Here is a 10,888-nt window from a genome sequence, read left to right on the forward strand (position 1 = left end):
TTCCAACCATAATGATTCTATGATTATCACCCGTATTAAATAAATATTCTACTAGTCAAGGCCTTTGGATAAACTTATCTATCCAAAGCTTCAATCGCTCATGTAAAATCCAGACTTATTTACCTTATAGCTGGCAAATCAGTATTATTAGACAAGAGTTTTAGAAAGGTGCTTCTGTCATTTGAAAACTTTCTCATGTTCTTTCTACTAGTTTCTGAAATTCTTTTCTTGCTTCTTTCTTCCTTTTTCCTGCCAGGGATCATCATCTTTTTGAGATATTTTCTGAGTCTTTTAATATTATTCTTTAATGACTTTTGGGTTTTCTTTCTTCTCATTGTAAGCAACAAACCTTAGATTGGAAGTTAAACATTTATTTGAATTTTTATAGACTCCTATGCTCTCTGGTTAGTTACTTTTCCTTCAGAACGGTGGCAATATGGAAGCCTGATAACTTCTAACAGCAATTTTGACCTTTCTTAAATGAGGGATTGACATGTTTCTTTTTTTGTGAAGACAAGCCATTTTCTGAACTGTATTTTAAAAAAAAAAAGTTAAACTGTATTTACTGTCAAAAATTTTGGCTTACAACAGGAAAATTGTTAGGCCCTTTTAAAAAATCTTAAACTTTTCTTTTCCTACAGCCACCTGGAAGAAAAAACACAGTGGGAACACCCGAAGTCTGGGAAGAGGAAACGTGTAGCAGGAGGTCTGTGTTAAGCTTTTGTAATGAACTGAAATTGTTAAAACATCAGTTGGAGTTTGTGCAGGAACTAGATCTCATTTTGATCTTCTAGTTGACACTAGTCACCTAGACAAAATGAGCTTGCAAAATACATCTGATTTCAGTGGAGTTTTACCTAGGTGATTGTGTCTGTTAGAGTGGTCATTTTGCAGTTTTATGGCTTGCTTGTGTTGCCCCGTAAAGGCAAAGTACTGATTCTAGGATAAAGGGATTGTTTTACTGTGGCTTGTAAAGCATATAATTAAAGACTGGAATTCTCTGATTGGGTTCTGATATCCTGGTGTCCATCAGATAATATTTATAGTTGGATTATATTCTTCAAAGAATGTATTTCATCAAAGTATATCCCTGGCACAGAAGGAAGTCCCATTAGTTTTACTTCTACGTGTTTTCCCTAACCCTATTGAACATTTGTGCCAGAACAGGAGACAGCTGATGTTGCAGGACACTTCCAAAGGTATATGGCTTCTTGGATATGTGCCTTAAATTAGATCTTCCCAGAAGCTTCTATGGGGTGTACCTGGGGGTACTATACTGTTGACAAGCCATATTTCTTTTCGCATTGGTAATGTGACTATAACTGGAATGTTTTCAGTAGATTTTGAGCTCATTGAATTATAAATGAATACTTTTCAGCCAGTATTAGAAATACTGGGAATGCTGTCTGTTAAGTACTTCTGTAGGGTCTTTTATATAAGAATTTATTTTGTAAAGATTTGTCATTGTTGTTCTTTTATCTGTCCTTCCAACTTCATAGAATCATTTAGGTTTGATTTAACGTATTCCATACCCACTTGAGGGTTCTGATCTTCCAACTTTTGGTATGTGTTCCATGTAACTTTTCCTACATTTAGTTCAATGTTTTTGCTATTTACTTTATCAGGGATGGATACTACACTGTGTCCAGTATAGATGTGTATGTAATAGGAAGCATGTTTGCATTTTGTTTGTTTTTGCTATAACATGAAATAATCTTTATAAAGAATTTTTAGATTATACTTAATATACTAGTCATTACAGTTGTACCAGATCTCCTGTATATTGTACTTTTATTAGAGAGCTTTTGTGTGTGAGTAGGGAAGCAATCCTTCTTTCAAGTTCCAATATTCAAGTGCAGCAGGTAGCTGCATTACCTGCAGAAATAATGCAGAATTTTGCCACATGTGTCTGAGAAATCACTTCAACTTCAAATCTGAGTGTACTCTAATGCCTGAAAAAAGATAATGTTTTATGTGTTTCCTAGGTCTGCCGTATGGATGGGAGCAGGAGACTGATGAAAATGGACAAGTCTATTTTGTAGAGTAAGTATATCAAAATGTAGAATATGGACAAGTAGGACAACTGTGTTTTCTGTTGGGTAACCTTTTTTTGAGTTATGATACTGTGACAATATTAGCTGGAAAGACAAAGAAATTAGTAAGTCCAACTTCAGAATCCATATGCATATATTACAGTTGTAGCACTGTCTAAACACCCATTTGTGGTTTTCTGATTTCTTCCATGTGCACAGAAATACTAGCTTGAGTGGCAGACTGAAGTGACTTGCATATCCACATCTCAAAATGTGAGCTGACCCTCAAGCAATGTTTATGTAAACTCATTTTGTTTGTATACCTTTATGGATAAACTCCATACATATAACTTTAAAAACATATCCAGAACTTCATGGCTGATTGTTAACATCGCAGTTGTGCTTTAAACATACAAGATGATAACAAAATTGCTGCAGCTCTGACTCACTTGCAATCTGAAGCACAGAAAGAAATGAGGACAGGGATTGAGCTAACAAAGGTTTTTACAAAGGTAAGGGAGGAGGAAGTTCACAGAAGCAGAAAGAGACTTCTGGGAACATTTCCTTTTGTGTCTTTTCAATGGCAGGGTCAAAATGGGGTAGTTATCTTAAAATGACTTGGCAGAATGAAGAATATTCACAGGCCAAAATAGTAAGTGTAGGCTCTCCGTCCTACAGTTAAGGACTGAAGACTGAGAGTTGTTGCTTAGTGTCTCTTTCTGATAATTATCTGAAGAAAGTTAAAACTCAGTTTTAGAAAGATGAGCGTGACCCAGCTTGTGCCATTTGCTGAGCTGATGTGAAGCTATTTATTTTCAGTTTTTTGAGAAAAAAGTACTGAGCTACATTTCTCATTGGTGTATTGTTTCAAGGGGGTAGTGTAGGCCCCTTTTATAGAGCTCCTAAGAGAATATGATCTTCCCTAATATAATGAGATGTTTCCCTTGACAAAATTCTGTTTTCTATATCAGGAGTTCACATGAAGTTCAGAATGGCATTATGAAGTACGCGAACACAACTATTAGTGGATGCTGTCACAATAGGAAAAATGTTTGATAAAAAAAGTAGTTTGGAACATTGTAACAAAATAGGAAAAAGACTTGATTTTGAGGAATTTAAATAATCCACTGGAATTGTGCATAACAGTGGTTAAAATTTAAAAATCTAAATGCTGAGTACAAAGGGTCCAAGCAGTTGAATTTTTGTGTTCTTTTGCAGTCACATAAACAAAAGGACTACCTACCTTGACCCAAGACTGGCCTTTACAGTTGAAGATAATCCAGTAAAACCTACTACTAGACAAAAATATGATGGAAACAGTACTGCAATGGAAATACTCCAGGGTCGTGACTTGAGTGGGAAAGTGGTTATAATCACGGGAGCAAATTCAGGAATAGGTAGGTTAACATTACACATAAGGTAAAATAAAGCAATCTTTGTTTTATGGGCTACTTTGTTGTTGAAATATCTGTGTACTTTTGGTATTCAGACTTGGTTTGCATTTTTTCCATATAAAACCTCTAGTTAGAAAACTTTGTTCAGGTTTGTGTGGAGACACACCTTAAAAAAGTGTGGAGAGTTTGGAGTTTAGAGCACAGCTACATAAAGACATCAAGTTCTGACAGAATCGATTTTTGTTTGGAAAAATACTGATGGAGTATTTTACATTATGTAAGTGTACAAAGGAAGGCTGTGAAAGGGAAGGGAAGTGGCTAGGACAAGGAGTAAGGTTTTTTTATGGCTGCAGGGAAGTTCAGATGAAGTATTCAGAAAAACTTTCTAATGGCAGCAAGTAAACTTGGGTAAAGATTTTCCAAGGGGGCTGTAGAATTTCTAACTCTGAAGGTATTTTCAAGTCAACTTGATGATGAACTTGTGTCAGAATGTCATATTCAATGCTCCTTTAGGGCAAAAAAATGTGTTTATGACCTCTTGAAATCCCTGTTAGTTGTATTTTCTAGGAGGTTCATAAATCCTCTTGTTTAGGTATCTGTTACACAGTATTACTTCTATAGTGGGTGAGTATTTGAGAGATTCTAATTAGCTGCTTTTGTTTCATTTTATAATGAAGCTTTGATGCCTAGGGGCTTTCCCTTTCTTCTCAGAAGGCAGGATTTCTTCGACTTAATTTACTAGGCTGTTTGAAGTTTCACTCGGCAACCTGCACAGGATGTGTCTTTTTCTGTGGCTTAAATTTGTGGAGGCACAGGTATTAAAACACTGGTGTGGTTTGGTGTTAAATTTGAACTTTTTTGCTAAATGAGGGGATCTACCTAAATCCTAGATAGCTGTTAATCTTTTGTTCCCTTTTGTGGTTTTCATTTTTCTTCATGGTGGGATTACGTCAATATGGAAAGAGTCCTTATGCGAATTATTTGGTGTCTTTTTTTTTTAGTGCAGGATCTTGACTTAAATGCATTTTTAGGACGTTGGAAGACCTTGGAGACGTTCTGGAAAACAGGTCAATAGCAGGACTTACCACTCTGAATTCTCTTGGTCTTTACTCCTTAATTATTAAAGGAAGGGTTATCCCACAGGAGTCAGATGAAGATTTTAGAGCTTTATTGTGGCTTGCGCTTTAGGCATTAACAGCACATGTCCTGCTGTCATTCCACGATGTGCTACTACAAACTGGTATTGCAGTTAAGGCAGCAAGTGTTGTACTTATCTGTCTCAATGAGGAATTTGTGTTTTCTAGTAAGGTTTACATTCCAGTTTCTTGGTACAGCATGTCTTTACATTGCATCCAGCAGTAAAATTTGCTTTGTATGCAACCGTGCAGCCTCAGAACATTTAAGAATTACCTGGACTCAAATGATTTGCCTTCGGCACGAGAAGAGCTACCATTCAGACTTGCTGAATGAGCTGAAAGTGTTTCATATATGGCAAAAGATTAATCCAAGGAGTATGGTGCTTTTGTCAAGATTTTTTTTCCCCTGTTTCTCCTTCAGTTTATAATCTGGATTGATCACATGTAAGCAAGCATATCCTTGCACCAGATCTCCTTTGCTGGAGACATACATGTACAGATATATATACGCATACACATATATACTTTATTGATTTTTATTAGTAGGTGGGGACAGGATATCACCCCTGGTCAGAAGCATACCAAGAAGAGTGGGAGCATTAGTGAAATAAGCCTTGAGTTTGTGCTGCTATATGAGGTTAGGACATAAAGAGTCCAAAACTATGAAGGTGATGTAGCAAATACGTGATTAAGGTGGCATTATGGCCTATATAACTCAAAACTCTTGCATACCATGTTGCATTTAATATTGCTATAGTCCTGGGCTATGTGTCTGATACTACTTATCAGTTGCCATGGAGCATGGATTGAGGAGCAAGCAGTTATAGGGTTTACGCTCCTTATGTAATTTAGGTTCTTTTTTCCTAGTTCTAAGGGCTTCTGAGAGAGGGTATAATCTGCTGGTTATGACTTTTGATTGACCTGTTTGATGGAGAAAGGCAAGATTCAAACTTCTTGGTGTTGTGTGAAGGGATCAGTCCCCCCTTGGCATTGACTAATAGTGTTCTTGTTCAATTAATTTGGACATAACTGGCAGAATTTGAAGTTTTCTTGAAACTGTGTTGTCTGAGTCTTTAAACTGTATCACTCTTAGCTTAACTCTAAACCATGCTTTGTGACTCTTGGCAAACTGCTTTGAATGTGTCAGTGTCATGTAATGGATTGCAGTATAGAGGTCCCTGTGAGCTTTAATATGTCTGCACAATTCTTCGGGATGCTGTGTGGAAATACTAATTAGCTAGCTCGAGTAGAGTCTTACCAGTTTTGGAGCTTATTCCCCAGTTATTTTAGGATTTCAGTGCTGTGCTCCACTTTGTGTTGTACATACTTCTTTTAAACTCCCTGTGTATTTTGGAGCTAATGTTGCACTCCCTGGGTATTTTGAGGAGTAAACAATTACTGTGATTTCAGAACACTGACATGCTTTCTTTAAGAGGAAAGTGTAAATATTTCCAAGGAAATACTGCTGTCCATTAAGTAGAAAGTGATTGAAAAAGAATATATTACTTGTTGAGCGTTTGTACTTAATAATGTAAGAAAAAAAAATAATCACTCAACCCTTTCATTCTTGTCATAATTAGTTTCAGCGGTATATTTGAAACTAACTTTATGGTATCTGTACATTTGTTGAGAAATTTTTCATTTCAAGATGGGTAGAACAAAGATCAAGGTATAAGTTGGTAGACTCTAGTCTATCACAATGCAGAAAAATGCATATTCAATTACTGCATTGATGGATGCTCAAGATAAAGTTTGGAAAATGCTTAGAATCCCTTGAAAGAGGGATGAACATAGAAGTTATTTTTTATTCATCCATATACACAGCTTTAAGATAGCAAAGTTAAAAGCAGATCAACAAAGATGGAATGATAGATTAATTCACCGTATTTGTGAATATAATACAAGTAATTCAATGTAGCTTGCCAGGGACATTTATTTTTTTTTTCTTATAGTTGAAAAATCTCCTCAACTTCTGAACAATACAGATAAAAAACAGAGAAAAAACAACAAAAACAAAACCACAAAAAAATACAGAGACTGCTTGCCCTGTGATGGTTCTTTTCATTACTGGTTAGGAATATGGACTGTAAGCATTTCCTAGATTACATATCCACTTTTTTAATTTAGTCTTTAAAATTGCTGCAAAAAGTGTGTGTGTGTGTGGAAAAAAGTACTAAAATAATTAGATTTATAAATACTTCATTAGTTTTCATTAGCAACCTGGAAAAGGTTGATGAATTATTCTGTGCTTACCATATAAAAAGATCATAGCAGATCAAGAGTTACTAGAAAAATGTTTTCTTCTTTTTTTTTTTTTATTTTGGAAGCTTATTCTTCTGACAGTGCAGTCCAGCTATTCTTCGTATTTTTTTCTCATCTATTTTTTAAGCTCAATCAAAATTTTAGTGCGAGTATCACGTTAGAAGTTGAGGTAACTTTTGGTCACAGTAAAGTTGGTGTAGTAAAACCAAGTAAGACTTGACTTACTGAACAGTTTACTCATGTTGTGTCAATCCTGGTTTTAAAAACTTATATGTAAATTTAAACATGAGCAGTCTAAAATGTCAGTTTGTTCTCTTAAAGTCAGTAAGACTTACTCCACTGTGAGGAATTGAAGATAGCATGCAATTTTGTGTGTGTGTTGTTTTTCTGTTTTAAAGGTCTCAACATGAGTTAGGTTACAGAGAAAATACTTCCCTGGTGTGCTGCTTGTATGATAAAGTCAGGCTTCCTAAGTTTTTCACTAGGGGGCTGTGTTGCTCTTTGAAAATAGGAAACAAAAGAGAACTGGTGCTTTTCCCTGTTTTTAGTAAATGCTCCTGTAATTTTGTTGTTTGTGTTCTTAATTATTAGGGCTAGAATTCTAAATTTTAAAAAGCATGCTGTTCGTCTAGGTTTAATTTTATAAAGAGATGTGGTACTTTCAACTCTGTGTAAGCAATCTCCTCAAATCAAACAAATTAAAAAAAAATTACTTGGTTTTAATATCAGGGAGGGAGTTGTGTAGCTAATGTGACTTTCTATGACTTGTATAAATATTGCTATCTGTTTTTAAGATTCCTATAGCTATATGACCTTGAAACTACCATGTATTCCGTTTTCTGTATTGGGTGCAGTTGCATCTAACCTATTGTGACTGCTAGAGTATGCATGAGTAGTGAAATGTTAGTAGTATTGCAGTATATTATGGAAGGGCAAAATGTGTGTGTTCTGTGCAGTCAGGCAGATTCCACAAAGTAGGATTTTTTTCTTATGCTTTTCCAAGATTTTATCACAAAACTGTATTGATAATGATAACCAAACCATTGCTCAAACTGCCATTCTAATTTTTCTGATATATGGAGGTCAAAAGAAACCTGTTAATTGCTTTTGTAAGGGATGCCCAGAACAATCAACTTAATTTTTTTCAAATACCGAAGAAAATCCAGAAGCTTCAGCTGTAATGTGGCTTGCTATATTACTTTTCTTGATTATGTTTTACCAGAGTAGAGCATGCAATTTTATAATTGCAGAAATGTTTTAGATTATTTCTTCAAAATAATTGTTGGTTAATGTTTGGTTAAATGGAATTATCTTTTTTTCCTGGCACTTTTATTCCTATGCAATGAAGAGACCTTAGCCAGGAGAAGAGTTGTATATGAGGTGCTATTAATCAGTACGTAAAAGACGAGTCACTGCTCCAGTGAGCTTTTGGTCTGCATATACTTATGGTGTGAGAAGTTACTGTAGTTCTTTTATATCGTGTACAGAACTTCAGTATTAGCAACTTTTGTCATACTGATGCAAAAGGCTGGGAAATGTGCTTATAATTTATCACAATTAAATATCTGCTTTATGATTTAAAAAGTTGTTTTGAATAACTGGTACTTCAATTTATAAATGATAAAGAGAAGTTTTTCTGTTTTATTCCTCTCTCTCTCATAGCTCTTTTTCTCCCGATTACACTATTGGTGTATTATATTTTAAGTGTGGAAAGCTAGCTTGACATACTAATAAAAAATAGTTATTGCAAAACTTGTGCACGTTAGATTGTAACGTATAACTTAGGTTTTTAAACTTGAAGAATCTAATTAAGTTATAACTAAAAATTATTAGTAAATTTTAGAAGACGACATGTTTTATTAAAATGTGGGTTTACAAATCAAGGAAATGCAAAGCAACCTACTTTTTTTTTCTCTTAATTATTAAAATACAGTTAACAGCTATGTTCTTTCATTCTTTATTTTTAAATCGATTTATGCTACACCCATGGCTGATTTGCATACCCTTAAACAAATGTAGCCGATACTTGAGGATCACATATGAAATCAGGGGAAGAGACTTAGAGCTAAAACTCTGTTTTGAGCTCAACTATCAGAATAGAGCCTATACAGCTTTTGAAAAGCATTGTATATTTAGTGGACTGTATTCCCAGTATCAAATGTCACGGTTAATTGCAGTGAGGGTTTGTATATATACACAAACATAACTGAACATTGTGAAACTGTAGAAGGCAACATTTTGACAATGGGTAACTTGATAATTTACTTAGTATTAATCATCATGGTAACATATAGATGATTAGATTTTGTTCACACATGGTGGTGCTTTTGTGATAAATATAAATTACTTAGCTCTGCAATTTATCATGTGCCTTTCACCGTATCACCTGCACCTAATTCAGAAATCTCTCTCATATGGGACATTATTTGCACACTTTACATCTGTGAGCAATGTGGAATGGCTGCCCCTCTTAAATCATTCTGTTCCCCAAATACTAGACATGTTTCTGTCTCCCTTACTGGATGAAAACTGTAAAGTTTCAGCAGTCGGGGATGAGGGATTAACTGTGTTAATTCTGGCACCAATAGCATCTATGATCTGATACTGTGAGGGTGGAAATAGAAATTTAAACTACTGAAAAGCTAGGAATCTCTCTTTTCAGTAAGCATACAGTGCTTATGTTAATTCAGAAAGTTCCCAAGATGATTTTTTTTCTGTCATAATTTTATGGTATTGAAAAAGGTTATTTTTGATAGCGTTTTACTTTTTTCTGTTTCTCAAAGGAGTATAAAAAATAAGTAGACCTGTACATAAATGATACAATACATGTGGCCAGACTGTTGTGCTTTGACTACGTGCTTTTGTACTTCATACTGGCAGAAGCTAATGAAAGTTTGTTTTATTGGGGGAATAACATATTGCATAGCTTCAGAATTTCTGAATTCCTAATTTCTGGGCTATTATTTCTGTATGTCATGTAGTAGTGTTTGAGCACTTCCTATATTAGTATTGTTCTGAACCTTTCTTGTGGTTAAAAAGCAGCATCCACCCTCAGAGCCTTGATAGAGGCAGATGTGGTTGACCTTTGTTGCATTTCTTGTGCCAATTGAATAATAGTGAATTGAGTAATGGCTATTTAATTTTGCTCCTCTTATGGGTAGTAGCTTAAACTTATAAAGCTTGTCTAAATTTCTTGTGAAGATCATTTAAGGTCTGTAGTAGATGCTGGCTAGCTTTCACCACTGTGCCTTGAATCTATTGGCAGTGGAGAGGTAGAAAAAGTATGATGCAGTGGTATAACTTCTTGAGATATCAAAAATTGACTGCTCTGTAACTGCAGAGAAGAGAATTTCGTGAATATGGGGAACCATTCTAGTCACAGAAGTTACTGAGATTATTTGTGGGCGACATAGCATTTTTACTGAGACTGACTTTATTGGCCTTCACAAAGAAGGTAACATTTGCTGAATCCTAATTAGACCAGTGAATGGTCTCATTTAAGTCAAATTCAGATCATATGGGAGGAATAAAACAGACCCTTACAGATACCATTGAGGACTCTCATTTTAACAGTATTAGTCTGACTGTCTTAAGTATGTTCACTGTCTTTCACTGTATTGCATGGAGTTTGGTGGTCTAAGCCCACAGATGTTTGTCTGAATCTGTCAGTCAGGAATTGTTCAGCTCTATTTTTGAACTAGATTGCAAATTTTCCCTGAAAAATGTGCACATTTTTCTTTGAAAGCACGAAGTTTATTTTCTAATTTCTCTCCTCTGTTTCCAGATGAAATAGTATTTAAAACTTATACAACTGGCAGGACTTCTGCAAAGGAACTGCTCAAGATAGTCCTCTGTTTCAGATTCATTTTATCATTTCTTGTATGCTTCTGGAATTTTTCTTATGCTATAACACCTGAATTTTGTCAACCTTGAAAAAAATCAGCCTGTTTCTGTTAGTTTGTTTTGGAAAAAGTAATCTTTAAGAGAAAATACATCTGTCTGGTTCTGGTCTGTATTGTTATTTTTCTCGATTCTATTCATATGTTAACTTCTCTCAGAGACT

General features: G+C 35.0%; 1 protein-coding gene across 1 annotated transcript; it reads left to right on the forward strand.

The window, feature by feature from the left end:
- Positions 1 to 641: 641 nt before the first annotated feature.
- LOC104161522 (WW domain-containing oxidoreductase-like) lies at positions 642 to 3,430 on the forward strand (the record flags this gene model as incomplete). Its single annotated transcript, XM_009699994.1, has 3 exons — positions 642 to 706; positions 1,986 to 2,043; positions 3,252 to 3,430. Coding segments are annotated over 3 exons (302 nt in total), but the record flags the coding sequence as incomplete, so codon positions are not given.
- Positions 3,431 to 10,888: the final 7,458 nt, after the last annotated feature.

This window comes from Cariama cristata, unplaced genomic scaffold (genome assembly GCF_000690535.1).
Source record: "Cariama cristata isolate BGI_N322 unplaced genomic scaffold, ASM69053v1 scaffold17395, whole genome shotgun sequence".
Lineage (NCBI taxonomy): Eukaryota > Metazoa > Chordata > Aves > Cariamiformes > Cariamidae > Cariama > Cariama cristata.